The sequence below is a fragment of the Aulostomus chinensis genome, chromosome 22 (assembly GCF_037954235.1).
Source record: "Aulostomus chinensis isolate RoL2024-O1b breed Wild chromosome 22, RoL_Achi_v1.0, whole genome shotgun sequence".
NCBI classification, from domain to species: domain Eukaryota; kingdom Metazoa; phylum Chordata; class Actinopteri; order Syngnathiformes; family Aulostomidae; genus Aulostomus; species Aulostomus chinensis.
In genome coordinates this window covers 6868478-6892086 of record NC_141341.1, presented here as the reverse complement: position 1 = coordinate 6892086, position 23609 = coordinate 6868478, and the positions used below count along the sequence as shown (strand labels likewise).

The 23609-nt window shown below is 42.7% G+C and overlaps 1 protein-coding gene across 3 annotated transcripts; it reads left to right on the top strand.

The window, feature by feature from the left end:
• Positions 1 to 1735: 1735 nt before the first annotated feature.
• On the top strand, positions 1736 to 15068 carry LOC147240546 (Y+L amino acid transporter 2). 3 transcript variants are annotated; one of them, XM_086192546.1, is made up of 13 exons: positions 1736 to 1892; positions 2019 to 2213; positions 4069 to 4457; positions 5413 to 5588; positions 6023 to 6165; positions 7485 to 7610; positions 7900 to 8044; positions 8752 to 8875; positions 9978 to 10081; positions 10193 to 10289; positions 10374 to 10523; positions 11410 to 11593; positions 12300 to 15068. In XM_086192546.1, exons 3-13 carry the CDS (start codon positions 4329 to 4331, stop codon positions 12392 to 12394), a joined length of 1473 nt encoding a protein of 490 aa, XP_086048672.1. In that variant the 5' UTR covers positions 1736 to 1892; positions 2019 to 2213; positions 4069 to 4328; the 3' UTR covers positions 12395 to 15068. The 3 variants fall into 3 exon arrangements, with proteins under 3 accessions (XP_086048672.1, XP_086048673.1, XP_086048674.1); XM_086192547.1 differs by having other exon boundaries at positions 1765 to 1892; positions 2010 to 2213; XM_086192548.1 differs by lacking the exons at positions 1736 to 1892; positions 2019 to 2213 and adding an exon at positions 2418 to 2612.
• Positions 15069 to 23609: the final 8541 nt, after the last annotated feature.

The following is a 23609-nucleotide window of genomic DNA, read 5'->3' as shown; positions in this document are numbered from 1 at the left end:
AAAATTTGATTTGAATCTGTTGCAAGAGCTCCATACGGAGATCAGTGTATTATTTGTTGACCAAAAGCAGTTTTAAATGGAGTCTCTGACCTCCTAATCCCCACTACCAACACTGAGGAGTTGAATTGAACATTTCTGTTTTTCCGTTTGGAATTCTGCTGATTGCCTATCAGATTTTGCACACAACCTTGGAATAAGCTCGTTGAGATACTCAGATGTTAAATGGTCATAACGGGGGGGGGGGGGGGGGGGCTGTGTTTAGACGCGCACAACGTTTTATTTTGAAATTAAAGTCTGGGCGTGTCATGTGATTAGCTTGACAGCAGGTCAGTTGTGTGTCTTGAAAAGCATACTCATTATTTTAGTCCCCTGACACGCCTCTCTTAAATACAGCCCCGACCAGCAGAATGTCCCCTCATGTTGGGGAGTTCAGATGGGTGGTTCCCCCTTTGTTTCCGTGGTGATGGAGATGTCTGCACTCTCTGCCCATTACACCGAAAGGTAAACGAACCTTAACTAATCGTAGGAGAAATTAAAATTCTTTCATTTGCACTTTTAAAATTTGAAATATGCTGTAATCTGACCAAATGAAACGATTATTTCTTTTGAAACGAATAGAATACTGCCGGTACAATCGTGGCCTTGCACTTGTCAAGGTGGTGTCGTTCAAACAACAATCACTAGGTGGCAGCAAATCTCGTGTTTCATGAGTGTGAACATGACTTGAGGAAAACATTTTGTAACGGTAAAGTTTGTGGATGCGGATGATGGTGCATTCCAGAGACGAATCAGTAAAACAGGAGCTGTTTGAGTCACACAGACCTGCTATACGGGCTCATGGAGAGTTTGAACGATACTGAAATAAGCCCTCAGTATCTTCGACACAATGCTGTCTGTCTACCCTAACTGTCACATCATGTTCCTTATCATGAAACATGTGTTTGATGAGATAACAAAGCAGTTACTGTGCTTATTTAAAGTAGAGTATGGTCACTCATTAACTATTACACCCACAACAAGTTGTGCACAACATTTGCTGTAATTTAACAGCTTAACAAAAGAAAGTTGTAATGGACTCTGGAAAAATACTACATGACACAGCCATGAAATGTGCTTTTTTTATTATTATTAGTGACGTTAAAGAAAGACAGAGGTAGCAGGTAAGATACAAAGGTCATATAAAAATATATATATATTGATTAAATCAATATGATAAAGTCTGAAGAGTGTCAAACTAATTACCCAAAATTGAGACAACTGTATGATCACATTCTAGTCATGACTCATGTGCAAAATACAACTATAGCATTGCTTGTTGCTGGGTAAGACAGGACAATTCATTTGATCAACTATGGGCTAAAGCGTTCAAAGCTAATAATCACAGAATCATTTTTAAAATTTCTACTCCTATGAATGACCTCAGGAGTGACTTGAAACCATATTAAAAGCAATTTAAACGAGTTCTACCTGCAGAAGCTACAACAGGGATGTGGTGCGGACACGCTGACGCTCAATCATCCAGTGATATAATTGGTCGAATAGTTTGTCATTCAGTGGAACTAAACAAGTTCGCTTTTTACTTTAGCTTAATGCTTAAAAAAACACATTTAAGATTAAATAATCCTTTATAATTACCACAGACTAGAACATAGATAGATAGATAGATAGATAGATAGATAGATAGATAGATAGATACTTTTAACCTCCGTTTATTTTCATTCATTCGTTCATTCAGAAGAAGATGATGAAGGGGAGGAAACTGACGGACTACCCATGCATCCACCAGTGATAATTGCAGAAACGCAGTGACGCACCTGTATGACCGAATCACTGCGACAGATCGATGCGCTGACTCACGGGTTATGGCAGTACCTTTTTGGTGCATCGGACATGTATGTTGTATTTTCACTGTAATTATAAGTCATTGATAATATATAACCCGGCTTAGGGCTGTAGATAGAGCTGCTGGAGTTAAATATATGGCTAACAGTCGCGTTTTGTTGATGGAGCGACCGCAGGTGTGGCCGACGACCCTGAGGTTCATCGTTTGATTGCGAGGAGGAGGAGGAGCTAGCTGCAGATGTTCGCCCTGGCTGCTGCTGCCGACAGTGGTAGTGGTCTATCTTCAAGAGCACGTTTGTGTAGCCCGGAGCCGTGTGTTGCTGCCTACCTCCCCGGAGAAAAAACAAAAAAAAAAGCACGACACAACACTGGTATGTCACCTCTTGTCTTTTATTTAGAGATACACATTAGGGAACTAGCTCATGGTCAACTTTATTATCTAGTCACGATTGGGTGATTGCTAACTTACAGGGAAGTAACGCGAACCACTACCACCATCTATCGTTAGCATGAGCACAACAGCATCATTTAGCACATGTTGGGTCACAGCACAAACCGTGCTAGCCAAGCTAGTGACACCGCCCAAGACCCTTGGTACTGATGCTCTTAATCCATTTACGAATGTCAGCTAGCTGGTTAGAGAAGCGGCACTTGCGGTCCAAGTGATGTCCCCGGGTTTCCTCAGCCCAGTGCTAACAAGGCTATCCGGAGCTAATCATTAACATCAAGCGCTGCTTTGCGTGTGTGACTTAGTCAACGGACAAAGAGGAGTAAGTCGTGAGTGTGTTTTTAAATTATTTTAGTTACGGTGAGGGACAGTGAGACGCAGATGAACTTGTATGAAGTCCAACGCTCTCATTCACACTCCGTAAGGGACAATGTGGCTGTGACGTTGTCCACGTTTCACCTCGCTTTCCTGTTTACGCTCAGCAGCTTGTCTGTCAGTCCCAACACAAGCGACTTGGAGCAGGTTTCGTTTTGTTTTTATGCGGGATGTCTTTACCAAAAACATCTGTTACCTTGTAATTTGATGAATCAATGCCAGCGAATTGTTACGAACTCGGACTGGTGTCGCAGCTGTCTGTGGTCCAGTGCTCCAGTTATGAGCTCCACGGTTTAAACGGTTGCGGACCAGAAATAGCCTACACATAATAGTAGATGGAATGACGATTGTCAGAGGTATTAATATGCCTTTCAGATATAAATGTCTTGTAAGTTAATGGGGTCACATAACTGCAGCAGGCCGTGACTAAAAAAGAGTGGGAATGGGACTCAATTTTGACCTTCAAAAAAAAAAAAACTTTTCTGTGGTAGTGGGTTTGCTAGAAAACCTTTTAAGAGGGGAAAAAAGAGATGGTATTGTTTTGCAATACGCGGACCTCTCATTGTGGTTAAATTCTTAAAGCTTCCCACAAGCATAAAACATAGAGACCCTCCTCTCCTGAGTATGCAAGCAGGGACCTGAGACCCACAGCGGCCGCTAATCAGGTTGCGTTGCATAGTTTGTCAAAAGCCATCAAATACAATTTTCTCCAGTTTCTGGATGGATGGATGATGCCAATTTTTCCAAATGTGTTATTGTGAGGCACATGATTTACTCAATCATGTGGAATCACTCAAATGTTCCTTTTGTGGAATAGAAAATAAGTTCCGTCCTTCTGCGAATGGATTTGAATTATATAAAGACAGGGATAAATCTCTCTTTGGAAAAGGTAAGAAAGATGTATCACATGCTAAGTGTAATTTCTCTTTTTCTTTGTTTGTTCATGTGTTTGCCAAATCTGCTCTCTTTCTACCATTTTAATCCCATTTTAAGTTTTTTTGTTTTTTTTTTTTACACTGTAATGGAGAATGGCTCTTTTAATCAAGAAAAAACTGCTAAATACATTGTCATGTTACAGTACCAGTAATGCAGCAGATGTATTTGCCATTGAATTAATACACAATATGGGGAAGCACGGTTGTGCAGTGGTGAGCACTGTCGCATCAGTTTGACACCCCTGCTCTAAATTGACCGTAGGTGTGGCTGTGAGTGTGAATGGTTGTCTGTCTCTATGTGTTGGCCCTGAGATGGACTGGTGACCTGTCCAGGGTGAACCCCGCCTCTCGCCCGAAGGCTGCTGGGATAGGCTCCAGCCCCCCCGCGACTCTTAACAGGATGAGTGGTATAGAAAATGGATGGATGACCAATATGGCAGTTCTGATTTGTTGTTCTTCTTCTTCCAGATGATCCCAGTGGAGACTTGATTCAACTATGACTGTTTGAAGCAGTGTATCCTCCCACTGACACTCCCACATTCCCCTACGTTTGTGCTTGGTCCACACCCACCCTTCATCCCTCCAGTATTTAATTGTCAAGGTTTTTTTTTTTCCACCTCATCTCTGCCCCCCTTGTGGCAAAGTACCACTCAGTTGTGTTTCTCCTTCCCCATCACTTCCCGCTTGGCTGCTCTGCATTGAGGCTGAAAGCTCTGAAGCCCCTCAGAATGGTGGCAGAAATAGACACAGTGTCTCAGGGTAGCGGTGTGCGGTTGAAGCAGGAGATCTCCCTCCTCCATGGGGTCTGTCTCATCGTGGGAAATATGATCGGCTCTGGCATCTTTGTCTCACCGAAGGTAGGAGGATTTGCTTTATCTGGCCATTTATTTGTCCTGCTTTAGATGTGGTAGAAATTTTCTTTCTTTTTGATGGGAACATCCAAATTGTTGATCAGACATTATTAGATCACTATAAGTAGCTATTCAATGGTGTTATAGGTCTGATCCATGTCGCGGTTCTATTTTTTGTTCACAATGTAGATGAACAGTCACCCATATTTTTGGATTCTGGCGTTATTGTGGCAAATCATTGGCCTCAGGTATTGGAGTCAGATATTGTTTTATTACCTGCTTTTAAGTCACTCCCTCATGTTACCGTAGCAACCGGCTGGATGGTGCTTGAACTCGTAGATCTGCATCTGTAAGCATCTCCTCCATGACAACTTAAAAAAAAGATTGTACAATATGATTTTAATTAGTTTTTCTGTGTAAAAGTATTCATTCATTTATTCTTCACGAATTGTATTGTCTTTACCGTTGATTGAGTTTATCTACCTTTAAATCTCTAAAACAATTTAGAAGATAATAAGATTTATACATGCAGCCATAATGTCACAAAATTGCCAGAGAAGTAATTTCAGAAAATCTTCATCTTGTCGCTCAGTCAAACTGGACTGATGCTGCAACACAGCTGTTATTTAATGCTGTAAAATGGTCAGCATTCCCTCAAGCGGCTCTGCCTGATACAGGTGGCATGAAGTGATGAGTGTTCATGGACGAAGTACATTACATGCCAAAGCACATGCAGCTGAACTATGGAATCCTATTTCAGCGCTCCTGTCCCAGTTTACACCAGTATTTACTTTGGTTGAACTGAGTTACACTGGATGCGTCTGTTTCAAAGAGTTCCCGAGAATCATAGAAGACAATCAAAGATCATCAAAGAAATCCTGATTCCATTTATAACTCGACTCCTGTCCCCCTACGATGCATTTGAAGTATTAATGATCTATTCCAATGTGTCTGCCTGCAGGGGGTTCTGAAATACACTGGCTCCTTTGGCTTGTCCCTGGTAGTCTGGGCTATAGGAGGGATCTTTTCTGTGTTTGGAGCACTGTGCTATGCTGAGTTGGGCACCACCATTCGTAAATCTGGAGCCTCTTATGCCTACATCCTGGAGGCGTTTGGAGGCTTCCTGGCCTTTATTCGGTATGTAGTTCCACTGTTTTTGTGTGTATGTGCACGGCTGAAAACACAAATACCCAGAAAGGACACGCTGCTGGCATTCATCTCTTATAGTGAAGGTTCATTTTGAAGTCTGCAAAAAGTGGAAGATTTTGTGGAACTGTAGATAGTTTGGCATTTCATACAGGTATGAAGAGGAAGGGTTATAAACTCTCTATTGAACCCCCCCCCCCTTTTTTTTTCTTAACACTTCAAAAGCAACTCTACGTATGAGTGTGCACATGAATATGAAGGCCAGAGGGTAATTGGCTTTTCAGTACCCCAAGTGTGTACAATACTGGAACTAAAACAACCTAAAATAACCTTGTCTGTGCAAGACAAGTTTAATTGTGATTAATCTGAAATGTAACCGTGTGTTTGTCCCTTGTAACGATGAATGCTTATCCGTTCCATTGTAGACTGTGGACATCTTTGTTGATCGTCGAACCAGCCTGTCAGGCTGTGATAGCCTTGACCTTCTCCAGCTACTTGGTGCAGCCCTTCTACCCCACCTGTTCTGCCCCCTATGATGCCATCCGCCTCATTGCTGCCGTTATCATATGTAAGAGTCAAGCTGTGCTGAGCTCACAGCTGTGCTCTAAGCTGTGCTCTACTTAACCTGTTGTGTATGTGTTTATATTACTGGGAAATACTTGTCGGTGTGTTTAAGTACCATTGGTATTACAGCATATTTAAATATTGAATGATTTCTGTTTTAAGATGTGATGAAAGCCACAGGGGAAATTACAATTCTACACTGTTGACTTTGCAAACATACTTTTAAGAAAACTGCTTTTTCCACCTGACACTTGTTCAAACCAGCATGCAGTACTTTTGAATACACTGAGCATCTCAAATATTCAAGCCCTTGCCAAACGGGTTTTCAACAAGTTCATCGCCGTGAGTTAAATATCTCTCTACATGTTACAGCTTAGTAAATCTGTCAGTGGTTACATTCCCACGCTGAGGTGAGGATGAACTAGAGACTCCAGTCAGCTGAGCTGACTAATTCTGGTTAGCTCTCTCTACTAACTTGAATGTGGATAAGTAATTGAATCATCCAGCTCCTTAAGACTCTCCAGACCTTATCAGACCAAATGGATCAAAGTCTATTGTGAAAAGAGTAATTTTGCAGGGGTTGTGTGAACGTCCCATCAATTTATCCACTCTTGCTGCAGTGTAGCTTGAAGTCAAGTCAAGCCAAATATATCCTCAGGAAAACGTCTGGGTTTATTTCGAGAATTTCCGCAGCATTGCTGGGAAATATTGAGCCGGCTGCTGGGTTTATATACAGGTGGCGAGGGACCTGAGGACAAGATGAATCCGTGCCTCTACTGTAAATCTCGTCTTGGTTTACAATGCATCATACAATGCATAAGAATAATCCGTGTGTACACAAGATTAAAATAATTACATGTAAGTGTTGGCATAAAACCACCCTGCTTGGTAATTGTAACACTAAAACAAATAGTTGTCAATATTCAAAGACTCAGATATATCAAACAGATTAGTTTCCTGATATGTTCTCACCTCATGCAAAACTGCTTTTTTAGGGCAATATTGCAGCCCCTCCCCGTTATTACCACCATTCCAGTTCGTCAGTTGTTCAGTGTGGTTCTGTATATCCCAGCCCTTCAAATCCCCGCTTCTCTCATCCAGTCCGTCCATCAGCCCAGGTTTCATGTTCTCATCCATGTTGGGCCAGAGCCGATGAATAGCTGGGTCTCCTGCAGGGTCATGTGACCAGGGAGTATATGCTGGATTAACTTGTTCTCACTGCTGACAAAAGCCACATGTTAATAGTTTTTTTGTGGCCAGTAGCAAAGGAGTCTTTGATTTGGGTTAATTACTGTTTTCAAACCTCTTCTTTCTCTTGACCAGGTATGCTGACGTGTGTGAACTGTGTCAAAGTGAAATGGGGGGCTATTCTCCAGGTCATCTCCACTGTAGCCAAGGTCCTCGCCCTCATTGTCATCATCATTACTGGTCTGGTTAAGCTGGCACAAGGTAGGATGCCACCTGTCATATATGCCTCTGCGATGCTTCTGAATACACCGCTGCACTATGCTGAAATGCCGGTTCACACATTCTGAATGAAATGCTTTGCTTTCGAGGGGCATTGCATTTTGAGGTTTGCACTGGTAAGTTAATGAATTGAAGGTCTGCTTGTATATCGCAACATTTTAAATACAAATAGTTTTGATTTTATTAAGATTGGTCCATATGGGGATTTTTTTTTTTTAACAGATTTTTCTATTTCTTCCTGTGTTAATCTCCCAACGCTGTGTCGGTGTAGGTTTTGATCAAAACTTTGAGGACTCGTTCAAGAACTCCAAAGTGAACCCTGGTGACATGGCCCTGGCTCTCTACTCGGCGCTCTACTCCTACTCTGGCTGGGACACACTCAACTTCATCACGGAGGAGATCAAGAACCCAGAAAGGTCAAAGAGTTTTTTCAAGCAGCGTCATTGTTTTTTCTTTTTTTTAATTCCTCATATGATTTTGCTTGCTTATACAACTGCACACAGCTATGAATATAATTCTGGACTGTGTCAGTCTTAAACCCAGAAGTTTGGGTTTTTGTTTTTTTTTCTCGCTTACACTAACCTTAAAACTCACATGACGACCACAGGAAACCACTGGGTTAGCTGCCTGCAGCTGTTGTCTCAAAAGTTGGAAAATACATTATTGGTAACTTTTTCTGTGAGGATTTATGGCATTGTTGTTGCAAAAGGTATCAGTTTCAGATAAGCAAATTACATTGCTGTGAAAAATGAGCCCACAGTGAGCAAAAACTGTGACAGCAGCAAGAACATGCCTAGAAACTGCTCGAGCCTCAGAACACAGCCATAAAGTGTTGAGATCTCCAAGTTTCTGTGGCAAATATGGGAGGGTGATTCAGTATTCTGATGAGGTAAAATCCCAGTGGGTATGTTTGCAAGGAAAGTAAAGAGACAAAAGTCCTTAGTGTTCCTTACCTCAATGTTAGCTCTGAATGTGTACATCACCAAATTCTCCCTGAAGCCCTTAAAACTGTGTGTGAGGCTGAGTGCTGTGACACGTTCTTTCAGCTGTGGAAAGGAATATCTGAAGCTGCAACTGTGAGCTTTCTGTTGGTTTAATTACTTCCCACTTTTTTTCATTGCAGGAATCTTCCCTTGTCCATTGCTATTTCCATGCCTATTGTCACCGTGATCTACATCTTGACAAACGTAGCTTACTACGTTGTCATGGATGCAGACAAAGTGCTCAACAGTGATGCTGTTGCCGTGGTGAGTCTCGGAGCAGAGGGCTTCAGCAGAAACTAGTGCAGTGCCACTGTGCAGTAATGAACCTATAATGAACCTATAAATCAGCAGGGACCCTTGCTGTAGTCTGATTGTGGGTATGCATGTACAAATTCTATTTGTCCATCACAGGATCCATCTAAATTGACAGCATCTGCTCAGCTCAGCTTCCTGTCGTCTGTCCTTACAGTCTTGCTGGCTGCCTCTGGCACAAGGATCTGGCTTAGTACTCTGACTGTGAGAGTCACGATGATGACGGGAACCTCATTTAGCTAAAGAGGTTAGCGCCCCTCAAAGGAACATGGGGAAGTCGATGATGTGATTAGTCCATGAGAAGAGAGAGAGAGTGGTGTTCAGGCTTGTTGATGATGGTATTTGCAAATCATCGTAACTCCAACTAATGTTTGCTAATGTTTCCAGGATTTAACAAAACCACTGGCTGTGTGCCCTCTTGAATTTTAATCAAAACTCAATTTCCAAAATTGGCTTTCAACACAGTGACATCCTTGATCCACTGGAAAGCACTGAGATGTTACACCTCTGAAAGTTCATGTGATTTGACTCAAAACTCAACGTTGCTTCAGACATTTTAATAATCATAATCAGAATTTTCAAAGACGTGATTTGTTGCGGCTGAATGTTCATCCACCCGTCTTACTCAGTCTTGACAGCCTCAGTGAACTTGGCACTGTATGAAAAAAAAAGAATGTTATAGCTTCCTTGAAAGTGTGCCAGAGGTTACATCAGTATGACTTTTTGCCAAATTTCTTATCGCAGCTCTGTCCTTCGTGCCTGTTACTGTTATGAAGCAGACACACAAACCGACAGCTAATCTAACCCGAACCTCCATGGGGCAACAAATGACTCAGATCATATTGAACAGCTAAATAAATCTGCCCCAGAAATGTGTTTGAGTTCTGGTGTGTTCCAAAAGTGACCACTTTGGACACAGACCGTTATCAAAAACTGCCCTGACCTTCATAGTCAGAAACAGCTGGCTGGACTTGATAAACAGCCAGGACTTACGTTGGGGAGAACTGGCTAAACAAGGTAAGCAGTGACTTTGTTCCCTTGAATGTCTCCTCAGACTTTTGCTGATGAGGTGCTGGGCTGGGCCCGCTGGCTGATCCCACTCTCTGTTGCCATTTCCTGTTACGGGGGCCTCAACTCCTCCATTATCGCTGCCTCCAGGTCAGTAAATACAAGCACATCTAATTCCAGTCTAATCCATTTTAGCTTTCCTTGAAAGCGGGTTAATCCTCTCTCTATGTCTTGATGCATGTGCTTCTTTTTCTCTTGCAGGTTGTTTTTCGTTGGTTCCAGGGAAGGCCACCTTCCCAATGTGCTCTGCATGATCCACATAAAGTGCTTCACACCGATTCCTGCCCTGCTCTTTAATGTTCGTATCGCCAGTATATTTGGTTTTGTTGGCTAGCCCTGGTTGCCTGTTTCCTGAGTGTATCTGTGTGTCCTCTCTTCCCAGGGAGCCATGTCTCTGTTCTACCTGTCTGTGCCGGATGTTTTCCAGTTGATCAACTACTTCAGTTTTAATTACTGGTTATTCATCGGCTTGTCAATAGCCAGTCAGATCTACCTTCGCTTCAAAGCTCCTGATCTGCACCGTCCGGTTAAGGTAGCTATAAGTGCTAACATGCTGGAGGGTACTGGTACTGTCTCCCATGCAAACATGACTCAACTCAACCAGGATTCAGTAAGAAGTAGTCCTTCTTGTAGAACAACAGGCAAATCCAGAATGCTTTTAAATTAGAATTCAAAATATGATAGTTTTATTACATGCTCCCCACCTAGAGCTGCACATGAACATAATATAAATCTTGACTGCGTCTACATTTTTGCTGTGATTGATTAGTGACGTCATAGATTGAAACCGACACCCAGAAAACAGGATGTGCTGGATATCAAATCAATATCAGGGCTGGGAGTACAGAGTTGTTAGCAACCACAGGCATATCAGTCCAGGCTGTGGGAAAGGAAACACCATTATTGTTATTTTGGTAGATCTGTGTGCAGCAAATAAATGCAGAGGTAGTGCTGCAGTCATGTCTACACCACTTGGGGATACTTTTTGATTAAATATCCTTATTTGAAGATAAAAACTGAACATTTGAATTCGATTCGAATTGAATTCCCATGTAAATCTGTTGATGAAAATGTGCCCAGAACCTTTGAATCCAGCCGTAGGGCAACAGAGACTGCATGTAACTTGCCCTCTACAGCCCTCATTGAATTCTGTGGTTGAAAGGTGAACTGTGAGAATGTAGAAAGGAGGATAAATGTGAGCTAATACTAACAGACTGGATAGATGAGCTGTAGCCAGTCAAACTCTTGCTTAACTGCCATGTCCTCCCGTAGCCTTTCAGGTGTTTTGGAAACCTGTTGCGTGTCTTACACGACAGTTCCTCCTTCGTAGGCCTGACCACACCCTCACAGTGGTGGGAGTTGTGACAGTGTTTAAGGCCTGTGATTTTATTCTATTTTCTTGCCTCTCACCCCTGCAGCTGTCTTTGTTCTTCCCGATCGTCTACTGCATGTGCAGCATATTCCTGGTGGTGGTACCCCTCTACAGTGACACCATCAACTCTCTGGTGGGCATCGCTGTGGCTCTGTCCGGCGCACCAGTCTACTACATTTGCATCTACCTGCCACCCAGCTCCAGACCAGCCTTCCTCAGCAAAATGCTCAGTAAGACTCTTGAGATGACAACCTCACACATCCTGTGTCATGTTTGTGGTTATGTCAGAATGATGGTTAATGTTGACGGTGTTAATTATTCTCAACTATGGGTCCTTACATGCTGAATTTTTGAGATGGGACTGGCTAATTGTTCATTTTGCTCAATGTGTAAAATGTTTAAACTATGAAAATCAAGTTGTCACAATATTCACAAAAAATACCCTTGAATGGCTGTCTTGTTGACAGTGGCGCTTCCGAGTACTTTCATTAGAAACTGTACAAAACTACAGGCATACAAAGCACGATGGACGGCTGCATTTCTTAGGGCACAGTAGCAGTCAGTGCTGGGATGTAAGCTGTAGAAATTCTCTGAATACATTCGGTTTATGTTGTTATAATGGATAATATTTGAAAGTAGCTTACTAGATTTAACTTGCATGCAGAGCAGATGCCACAAGCGCATGTAGTGTTGTTAAAACCTAAAGAAGGATTGAGATTGTTTCAAAGTTCAACACATTATTGACTACACTATTAAAGAGTACTGCGGTACAAAGTCATAAATTTGTAAGTCCAAAAGTACATTCGTTACCTTTATTTCATACTACTGGAGTCGTCGTCGTCGTCTTCTTTTTTTTAACGATCACCTGTATCTGTTAAACATAATCATATGTTTTGTGAAACCAGCTCTTAATTTTTCTTTTGACTGTCCATGCAGATTGGATCTCTCAATACACCCAGAAACTGTGCATGTGCTGCGTGGCCTCACCTGACATCGACCTGGACAATATAGACCCTGACAAGATGGAGTGACGGAGCAACCAAGCACTTGTGTTGAAGAGCTGAATGGAGGAGTGTAAGAAGGAAGAATGAGCGGATGAAGGGAGCTGTGAGCTGCAGACAATCAGGGTTCGGATGAGTAAAATTTAACTGATTTTTAAAGGAGGAAGAATGGAGAGAGTAGAGAGACGAGCCCCACACACTTCTGCCCCTCTCATACATGAGCCATATGAATAAGAGATTTCACTTGAGAAGGACGGAATGCTCATTTTGTACATGAGAACCCTTTCAACTAGCAGTACACTTCAGATTATCTTAACTCCTGCACCTTCACATGCTTGAACACAATGAAGTGTTGGTGCAATTCCCTCTACACGTGCCAGCACACAGCGTCTCACATAAGCTGACCAAAAGCCTTAGCTTTAGAAATTAATAAGCAGATAGAAACAAACTACCTGGTCAAGCAAGTCATCTCAGCAAAGCTGGCTGAGGTGATCTGATCATAAACAGGAGATTTCCATAAATGTAGGATTTTCACGGCCTGCATGTTGAATCATGTCCCTCGTGTTAACATCCGAGTTATTGTCGAAGCACTGGTTTGAATCTGGATGGTCCAAACTGATGCTTCCTGAGCTTTTTATTTAAGCTCTTATGAAGTTGACCCAACAGCCCCTGCACATGTAGATAATGTTCAGTCTTGTTTTACCAGCTGTAAGAAGATGAAAATATTCAGGGATTCTTAAGCACAACCATTCATTGGGAAAAGTCCAAATGACCAGTTTTGTGTAGCAAAAAATGATGTTTCTGCCTTTCAACTCGTAGTTCGCCACGACCCCTCAGCTCAGCCTTGTGTCACACATATTGAGAACAGCTGGTTTAAACAAATGCTTTAAAACACAGACCCGCTGCCTCTGTGCAAAGGTTTGGGGGGGGGGGGGGGTGTGCTAACGTCAGATGAGTAGGGTGAGAGTGTGTGGTACTTTTCAAACAAGTCCAGAGATCAGCTTTAGGGGAGCCTGGCAGTGCAGCTGGACTTGATGAACCTCTTTAAAAAGTGACAATTTTGCACATCTTGTGTGTTCTGTTGTGTTGCACAGCTTCTTGGAGAGCATTACTCTGATCAGTTGCTGGTCTGTGCTCAGGTGCAGAGGTCCAGAAGATCTGGTTTAACATGAAAGTGCTGGTATTTCTCACCGTAGCTTGTGATGTCTGTGAATGAGTTACTTCTGGTATGATGAACACTCTGCACCATGTGTGGACTGCTTTTATCCCATCCAAGTTATGCATGTGCAACTATTTCAGTGTGTGAACCAAATTATTTAATTGCATCTTCAGGGCTGTTGATTTCTGGTACCTCATAGTTTTAGCTAAGATTTACATTCAGGGACGAGCTTTGACACGTCTCCAGTGAAGTTTAAGCTTCTGTCTTCACTGTTTCTGGTTTGTATTGTTGTCATCATCTGCTCTACTTGATTTCTTCCATTTACACACACACACACACACACACACACTGGTGAGAGGAATGTTACTAGGGTTTTAGATAGTAATCTTGCTGATGTGATTGTTTCTAAGCAACTGTTCTTGGGTGTTTTAAAGTGGATGCAAATCTCAGGCTCAACCATGCTGATGTTCACATGTTGCTGATATTTATGATCATTTTTCTCTCTCACGTCACTGTGAGATAATGTGACGGATAGGAAACTAAATGACATGTTGCCTTTTTGAAGACACCACTGTTGTGGACCATAGACTGACACCCCACTGCCAAAGGTCTTAATCGGGCTGAAAGTTGGGCCTTGTTTCTGACCCGGTGTAGAAGTACCAGCTGTAATTTCTTGGTGGGTTACAATATTTCCTGTGTCGTCACAGGTCTTACATTTGTGTTTGCAGTGTACCGTAGTCCTTATGAACTTCACGTGCCTTCAGTAAGTGTGTTCTGCCAAAGGCTCCGTCTGATTTGGTGTAGCTCCTTTGTGTGTACATTGTCCGTGTACATATTGACACTTTACTGTAGTTTGCCAAAAGTATTTTTAAATTGTGGTTAGGGATAGTTAACTGTTCGCCTTCAGCTGAAAACCATATTTAGTGTCTTGACATACTTTGCTTCCACACCAGCTAACAGAAGCACACAAATACTCATGTACTACACGTGCTGTGTCTCTTACTGTCCAGTTTTGTGTGTGTGTGCGTGCGTGCGTGTGTGTGTGTGTGTGTGTGTGTTACCAGGAAAACCATACCTGCATTTATAAATAAAAGATTGTTATTGTGGTCAAATATATTGTCATGTTATGAACTGTATCCTTATTAAACAACACAGGACCTTAATGTATAATGTAACGTATATTTCTGTGTCCCACTGAGTACTAATTCTGTTTTCTGATTGGATTGTGGTCAGCAAGGTTGAGCAGCGTGGACGTAACCTGGGTCAGAAGTGTTTGCCTTGTCTTTTAAATTGAACACGAACGAACAAAAATGGTGAGATTTTTCAGTGCAGGAAGGCTTTCATGGCCAAGCACAAGTAGGTGTGAGCTGTTTCTATTTGAATAAAATCAAACTGAGATCAGACATTGTAAACATGTCGGTGACTTTGGTTTTTCTTATCTCCTGCTCTCGACCTCAGCTGGAAACACAAAGCTTTGCTTGTACACATGCTCCCAGCCACTAGAGGTCCTGCTCTCATAACAAACTGCAGCTGCATGGTCTCATATCAGGTTCCTTTTTGTGATGAGCTCCTGTAGACCAAACCTCAGTCTGCTGTTCCTGAGCTCATCTGGGGGGGGGGGGGGGGGGGCTGCAGATGTTTTGAAATCATGAATAAAACCAACAGATTTTTGAGAGATCATGGAAATCTGATTCACAGCTACCTGAATATTGGCATACGTGTGCTTCAGTGAAGACCGACTAATGTAGTTAATATAGATTTTCTTTAATACAGGTTCATCTGTATCAAATCATGTCACTTGTCATAAATTGAAGCTATATATGTGTACACGTTATAATATTTCTCCATTTATTTTTCTGGTCTAAACAGATTTCTGAGAATGGGGTCATGTAAATTTCATTTACAAAAACATTTGAATATTTATCTGTACAGATGTGTGTAAAACCCAAAGATGAAGAGTTCTGCTACTTCTGGCTAATTAACTCCTGTTTTTCAGAGTTTCAGTTGACTTAATTAAAAAATAGATTTAATGACCTGAGACAGAAAATCAAACTTCATTCTGCTGCTCATGGAGTTTAATGTGTCCCTGGATGTAGTGTTCAGTACACACACTTCATTGCCTTTACTGACCGCCAACCTTCCAGCCTCCTCAGGTGGCTGTTCAGGCTCCACCTCCACCCCATCCATCCATCCATCCATCCACTTTACCTCCCTGACAGTAGCATCACATTTCAGCGGGGTGTTGCTCTGGACGCAGACCGTTGATAGGTGCTCCTTCCTGGGGGAGAGGCCTGCCTCTGTCCTCCCCTGAGCTGCAGGAGTTGGGTTCCACTGACTCATGCATAAAAGATAAAGCAGTGCAGGGGAAATGGAGTTTAGCACAGAGGAGAGTGGAGGACTGGCTGCAGCCGGAGTGAGTGGGTTCTAGCTGTCAGAAAGGGGGACCCTGCACCACTAATGCTCCAGAGAGAGAATCCGTCCCGGGGATGGGCAGAAGAACTTGGGCGCTACTCTTTGATGGGTGACTGCCCATCGCATACTGGCACCTGCTCGGCACCATGGAACTGCCTCGACGTCTGAACTGGATACGGAACCGTCCCTGGAGGCCTCATGTCTGCCACAGGGAGTTCAACCGTGAGTTGTGCGAGTGCAGATGAAAGTCTGTAAAGTTTGACTCCCTGCTATGATCCTGGTCTCTTCACTGTGTCACAATATCTTTTCTACATCTTTGAACTTGAAAAGCCTCTGGTGAAGTCATTGTGGTCCGTGGCTCCAACATTCCTCAAGAGGATTGTTTCTGATGCTTGTTGATGGTAGATACACGGAACAATCCCCCTGGTTCTGAATTAGTAATAGAACTCAGCCAGTGGTTCTCTTCTACCAGCTCCCTCAGAGGGGTTGGTGTCACGTTAGCTGCATGTCGACTGCGTCATTTTGGGAACTTTTGTAGAAATATGAATGAATCTGAAACCGTTGACTCTTCCCTTGATCAGGATCCCGTCTGAGTAAAGGCATCTTACCAGTCAGATGTAACTGTGCTGACAGCTTTGCATTGTTGAGGAATTCATTTCGCTTGCACTCTTTCAGAATTATCTCAACGTTGTGTTTTTGGGGCTGCACTGAGACACCGGCCAGTTGGATCAGACTTGATCGGTGAACGGTTAATTGAAATTGCATCCGTGGTGATTGTGTAGGATCAGATTGGCGGCCGAACGTATTACACTGCTCATTAGTGGTTTGCCTGTTGGTTGTGGAGCACTGAGTTGTGTCCATCTGAGAGGCAGAATGGAGAAATTTGCCTTGAAAGATTCCTACCAGAAATCCCCCTTAGAGACCCCGTCCACTAATGATTAAGATACATGGAAATACTCTTAACAAATAGAGGAACATGTCCGACACATCTAACTGCTGTAGAGGGACTTCATAGTCAGAGCTGTCACCCTGGACGCTTGGTCAGAATCCTACACATGGCATTTTGCTACTTGACGTCTTTTCCTGATTGATTTTCATATATAATTTCATATATGTTTAAATTCCTGTCCTAGACAAGGGATGGCTGCAGTTGGGCCTGGGAGCCATTTAAAAAAAAAAAAAAAAAGGATTCTAAAAGTTATTTTGAAATATGAAATAAATGATAATAAATTAAGTTTAAAACTTGTGTACATCCCGTTTTATACGTTTTTGTTTCTTGTGAGGTAAAATACTCTAGAATCCTTAATGTTTCAGAGTTTGACTCAAGCAGGACCTGATACAGCACCTGATACCAGGACCTGTGTTTTGGTGCAAGTGAATGAAAAACTTATCTGGAAGAGATGGTGGTTCTCACACACACAGAAATGTGTTTTAACTGCTCAATACGGGTCTGCTTTTGGTCCCTCAGCCCACTGCTCAGTTTGAGTTCTTGTTCTCCACTTGAAATGCTGATGCTTTCAAGAGAGCGCGCGTCCTGGGGAGGAATTCAATTCGTCACCATGGCATTTGATCGATGTTTCATGAACGTACAGCAGCCCATTAGTTTCACAGGTGGTTTCTAATAACTGCTGGTTCAGGACGGTGGAAAGCAATAATTTACTAATGAGAAAACGCCATGGAGTTCCTCTAGAAACTGTCTGAAAATGAGAGCGCAAACAGAGCAGGATGATACATAATTAACCTCCTCTGTCCACGCAAGTATGACAGTGAACTCAACGTGCCCCGGACGGGCCGAGTTCTTCCATTTCAAATTCAAATGTACAGCTATATTCTTTAACTTTGAACATGTTGAGCGCTGTGAATGTCTTTATGCTGGTTTGCTTTTGTGAACAAACAGAGGCACCTCTCTGGTTATTTAATAAAAACCAGGCTCGATTTATCAAAAATCTTTTGAGCGACTATACTCAGTGTGAAATTAAGACGACAGGCCTGTTTTTATGTTGTTGTTTTTTTCTTTCAGTCAGCTGCCCACGAAGGGACAGTGGCCTCTCAGAATGCCTCCTGAGTAATTATTTAACATCAGGCAACCTTAGAGACACACGTCTCACCTTCAGTAGGACGGTTGTTTGCATTTTCAGTTCAAAACCACGTTGTGGTCCGGCTGCTTTGGAGCCATCATGCTTTGCCAATGCAGAGCTTCAGTGAGGAATCCCTGACAGGCTGAAGGTCATTGATTATTCCCCCGGAGGTATTTGCTTCACCTTCAACCAATTCTGATTTGATCGGCGTTGCTTAACAGGAGGAAGCAGATTTTAGGGTCTAACTGGACGGCACCGCAGAGCTGAAGGCTTCAACAGATGATAACTTTCATGTTTGGGATGCACTTCTGAACTAAGGTCCACATAATTCAGGCATCAACAGCCGTGTGAATCAGAGGTGATAAGACGACTGTAGATTGAGCTCTTTGTGGAGGATTCATTTATTTGCAGATTTGTGAGATTAAAAGAACAGTAAATAGAAAAAAAAATCACAAAGGAGTTGAGGTAGAAACCCAAAATAAAAAAGAGAAATTCAAAATAGTGTACATACATTAAAAATATATATCTATATGGGGTTTATTATTATCACCATCATCACTAATGATAACAGTAATGAACACCATGATCATCTTGCACAATGGTGATTTTAAGCCGTTGCCGAAGTCGTGTTACCACTCAGGGATCAGCTTTTACACTGCCAAGCTGTCATCGTTTCAACGTTAGCATTCAAGGAGAGAACCATTTTCTTATTGGTAGTCTTTTTTTGTGCGTCAAAGGACCTTTTAAATAAACCTTGTTGAACTACACTGTAAAGCATTTGGATGCAGTCATTTCAACCTTCCAGTCAGTTGCATGTTTTGTTATCGCTATCAATAAAGGTTCAGAATACTGCGTATTTACTCTCGAAGAACTATTTTGTAGGGCGCGACGCACCGGCGACGTTGACATTCTTGTTACTCTGCTTTGCTTGTTTTTTTAATAAATACATGTCATCTCAGATATGTAATCTACATCAGCTTTGGCACATAGAAAACGGTGTTGAGTTATTCATGTCAACAAGTGCGTTTCAGAGGTGACTCACTCTCACAGCCCACTCGTCCTCTGCTGTTGCCCACAGCAGCTTGTGTGCCGCTTGTTGCGCGTGAGGCATATGGAGAACTATTCATGGAGGTTTCAGCTGCACAGTTATGCTGCAGGCGAAATGGAAGCGTTAGTAATGAACACGTTAAAGCTCCCCACGGGTTTTCAATTTGTATTTTTTTGAGTTTTTAACGATGGGATGCTTTTATCCATCATCTAGACCAGGGGTGTCCAAACTGGTCCAGTGAGGGCCGGTGTGGCTGCAGGTTTTCACTCCAACCAAGCAAAAGCAACACCTGATCCAACAAATGAGCTGTGTGGACACAGCTTAGTTGATTTAAGGAGAATCAGGTGTTGCTTTTGCATGATGTGGCGCTACAGGAAAGACCGATCAGAGGAGAGTAACTTGCATGATTTTGTTGTTTAGCTTGTCGAGTAGCCATCTTCCAACAAATTGCTATTCTATTTCTTCACCATATTATTAACCACAATAAAACCGGTCAGTCTGAAAACAAACAGTAGACAAGTCGGACACACTTCCTTTAAAATGAAACATCCTGTAGTCGGAAATGCTGACCGCAACTACACATCATTATTGTAGTCCTAGTAGTCACCAGTAGGGGGCCTCCACAGTTTGATAATCTAATGACAGACTCACTGTTGTTTCAGCTGAAAACACACACACACACACACACACACACACACACACACACACACGTACCTACTCAAAAAGCACGATCCTGCGCTGAGCTCTGAGGGAAGTAAAGCTCCACCACAGTCATGCTCTTTCTCCACTTGCCAGTGTTGCAGAATCTATAAGAAGATGAAAATGTCTCTCTTCCTCCCCTGAAGATTGCAATTTAATCTTCCTGTTTCTGGCACCATGCTGAGGGCAAAGTGCTGCTCAGAGGATCATCCGGATGATTTTTCTGAATAATACAGACAGCTCAAAAAGAAAAAAAAAAGCATCGCCTGGTTTTCTTTGAGGTGATGAACAAAAGCCTAATGTCAGAACTGTCTGTCACTGATTGTATCAGGCTGTTCGTGCAGGAGCAGCTGGTCAGGCCACTGAAAAAACCTTTTTACCAGATTGTGCTTTTCTCTGCTTATGACCTGGCTGCTGCAGGTTTTTGTCCCTCTCGTATTGCCCTCCTGTCCCTCACCCCTGCCCTCCTCGCATTTACTTTATTGCTTGCTTTCCTCCCGATGTCTCACTCCCCCTCCCCTCACCCTTTTTCGCAGAGAGACAGGGACCTTGATTTGCAATGGTGCTCATTCTGAAAATCTTCCCACTCCATAGCAACGCGCCTCTGCACTAGTGCTGCCACTGATGCAGGAGGCAGCATTGGGATGTGAAACTACATCAGAGGAGATTACACATTGCCTCAGCTCATTTTCCACTTGTCGGCTGCAGCTGGAAAGCTCTGCTCAATCATACTTTCTTTTGCTGTTTCTCTACTTTCTTTTATTTATCTGCTTCATTTATGTCTTCATGTCTCTCCCCCAATTTGACTAAACCGTCCTCCATCACCCTCTTTTCCAGCATGAAATTAATTCAGTTTGTACGCTTTCTAACACGCATGGCACACGTGGATGCGGAACCATGTTTGGCCTTTTCTCTGTAATTATGCATGATGAAGGCAACAAGCAGGGCTGCTGCGTGGGCTGAGGATGAAAAGAGAGGTGGGGGGGAGAGAGAAAGGTGCTAATGGAGAGAAAAACAACGAGAGTAGAGCAGAAAATGATGCCTGCCTCTCCCACAGTAGTGTTTATATCAGAGGTTCGGTATGTTTGACCGCAGGTATTTCATGGTCCCAATATACATCAGGACTTTAATTCATAATGCATGTAAACTTTTTTTTCACCAGATTATAACTCCTTCCATCTCCAACAGTTTATCAGAATTTGAGTCACAAAGGTCGCTGTTCTCTAAGTTTTGTTGTTTGTGAGGCCACAAGTTGTAACATGTTCTGTACACGTAATTGTTTCAGGGTCGCAAGATTTAGGAAATAACTACATTTAGAGGAAAAGTTCGATCTCGTGCCATGAATGATTTAGATTCTGGGTGTGTATTATGACCTTACATTAACCAAACTGTGGGAAGAACTTGTATCTTTTGGCATGAAATTATTATTATTTTGTTTTTATGGCCACACCAGGGCTCTACAGAATTGTGTCCAAAGTTGGGGTGGGCATTATTCTAGAGGCCCTGCTGTAGGTGCTGTATATTACTATGACTATAGTATCTAAACTATTATCCTCTATCAAAATTCTAAAACAGTATTTTCAGTTTCAGAAATTTGCCTCAATTATGGACAAAGTTCTGCACAGAGCAGAGTTTCCTTCACTTTAGCATCTGCTCTGTCTCTCGGTATTGGTGTCCAGGAGTACATCTGCCAATCTATAAATGCCTCCCGAGTCTTTCTGGTTTATCACGTATACTGTAGTCCATGTTCTTCTTTTTGGCGTTATGTGTTGGCATGCTAACATTGGTTCACTAAGCAGGGCTCCTGAAATGAGTCCAGGGTTCTTCATTGTTCATTTGCCAGATCATGAGTCTATTTGTCAGTTTTCTGAGATTTTGGTGTCATAAAAACACAAATGAGGTGTTTATGCTAAATTGCATAAGACTGGCTTCTTGCCAGTTTAAGCTCCTCAAGACTAAGACTGTGAGATTTGGCAACCCCTGACTCAGCCTTCAGTATAGCTGTGCTAGCTCATGAGCTCATGGTTCCCATGTCACTGGCTGCCAGATTTTGTCTTTGTGCCTCTCAGCAGAACTCCTGGGTTTTCATTGTGGCCAGGATGTGGCTTTATTGAGTGTCCATTCCCCTCAGAAGGATGCCAGGCTAACATAATTGTGTGTGTGTCCTCTTGCGTGCCAGAAAGAGATGCTTTAGACTCATGCTGATGAGGAGAAACATTCAAATGCTGATCAACCACAGAGAGGGCCTTGACTGGACTTCCCAATAGTGTGGGAGAGTTTCAAAATGGGTGGTGCTGTTGTTCTGGAGTGCATGATAATGTCAATGAATGACGTGCTCCTGCACAAATGAATATTCTGCCCCTCTCGGTTATGTGTATGGGATGGTCAAAATATTAGGAACGCCTCTCAGTGGTGTAGCACAGACATTTAGCAGTGTTTTCTGCTTCAGTCTGTACTGAAGGGATAGTTTGGATTGGTTGGAGTGGGGTTGTATGAGGTAGCCATCTAGAGTCCAGGTCTTGCCCTCGGATAGGTGTGAGCTCTGCAGCCCAGATTTTTGTTTTTCATCTCTGCTGTGTGTATTTGAGTTTGTGTGTGTGTCTGTTGGATTTTTTTTTTTTTAATCTCCAAACAAATGGATGGGGAGTGTGTGGTTCATGTTTGGATCGAATTGCAGATCCTGTAAACTGCCCTAGGCCATCGGCAGGACATATCTTTAATCTATATTTTAATGGACAATGTAGACCCCTGGTTCCCTAACAGGGCTACATTTACCCCCAGGGTTACACAGTTACATCAGGGAGTCCCCCAAAAATCTTTAGTATCCCAATAAAATCTTCCATAAACCAACGTTTGATTTTTTTTTTTTTCCCCTCCTGCGCGCTGCAAAGATGGTTGAGGCCTCATCCCACACCCACGGGAGCAGCAGTGGATTCACTTCATCAGCTCAGTCTTGACTATCAAAACCATCCGCTCCTGGACTTCCAGCACCATGTCTGACAAAACTAGTATTAGAGTGCTAGCCTAACTGTTGGAGGTGCTAGCTATGACAGCAGAACACAGAACCAGGTTGAATGTTTCAGGGGCTACAGGACTTTAAAGTTTGAGAACCACTGCATTTACTATCCAATTCCTTAGTGATGCACAATCCAGAAAAAAATATGTATACATTTTGTGTGAATGAATTAAGATGATACCATTTTCATGTTCGGCCTCAGCGTTGCCTCCTTGATGGAGGTATCCACTCTGAGGATTTTTGAGCGTGAGGAAGGATTTGTAGCTCAACTGTCATGCCTGAAAAGAGCTTTTAAAAAAACAATTTTGCTCTCAGAGGTAAACTACTGATTGACAAAAAGTTATGTAGGTCATACATGATTTGTGTAACTAGTGCACGACCACACTCCAGGGAGAAGGGCAGATGTGCAGTCATAGCAGATGGCATTATTCTAATGTCACACACACACACACACACGGAGAGAGAAAGAGCCCTCATGCGTAATGATGAGCTGTCACTACAGTTTCCAGCTCCATTCACGTTCCCCCTGTTCCTCTGACCATCGACACAGAAAACTCCACGTGTAACATTTACAGTGACCAGCCTGTCATCCTCAACCCTAAAAACCTCCACCCTCTTGCTCAGTGTGACGTCCTGAGAAGCTGACACACGTGCGCCGAGTTGTCACAGAAATACAGCTGCAATAGCCACTTTGTGTGTTCCTACACACTATTGCCCAACCTTCCTTCCATGTCCCCACCCAGTTTCTCAGAAGCTGGGTTGTAATATCATCCTTTCATGTTCACTTGAGAGAATTAGACCTTCAACTGCATCCCGCCTCGACCCGCTCCATC

What these genes read in the sequence shown, in the direction of transcription:
- LOC147240546 (XM_086192546.1), top strand. Translation starts at nt 4,329, where the DNA reads ATGGTGGCAGAAATAGACACAGTGTCTCAGGGTAGCGGTGTGCGGTTG. An exon ending in TCTGGTTAAGCTGGCACAAG is followed by an intron (nt 7,611 to 7,899) that starts GTAGGATGCCAC and finishes GTGTCGGTGTAG; the next exon opens with GTTTTGATCAAAACTTTGAG. An exon ending in TTCCTGCCCTGCTCTTTAAT is followed by an intron (nt 10,290 to 10,373) that starts GTTCGTATCGCC and finishes CTCTCTTCCCAG; the next exon opens with GGAGCCATGTCTCTGTTCTA.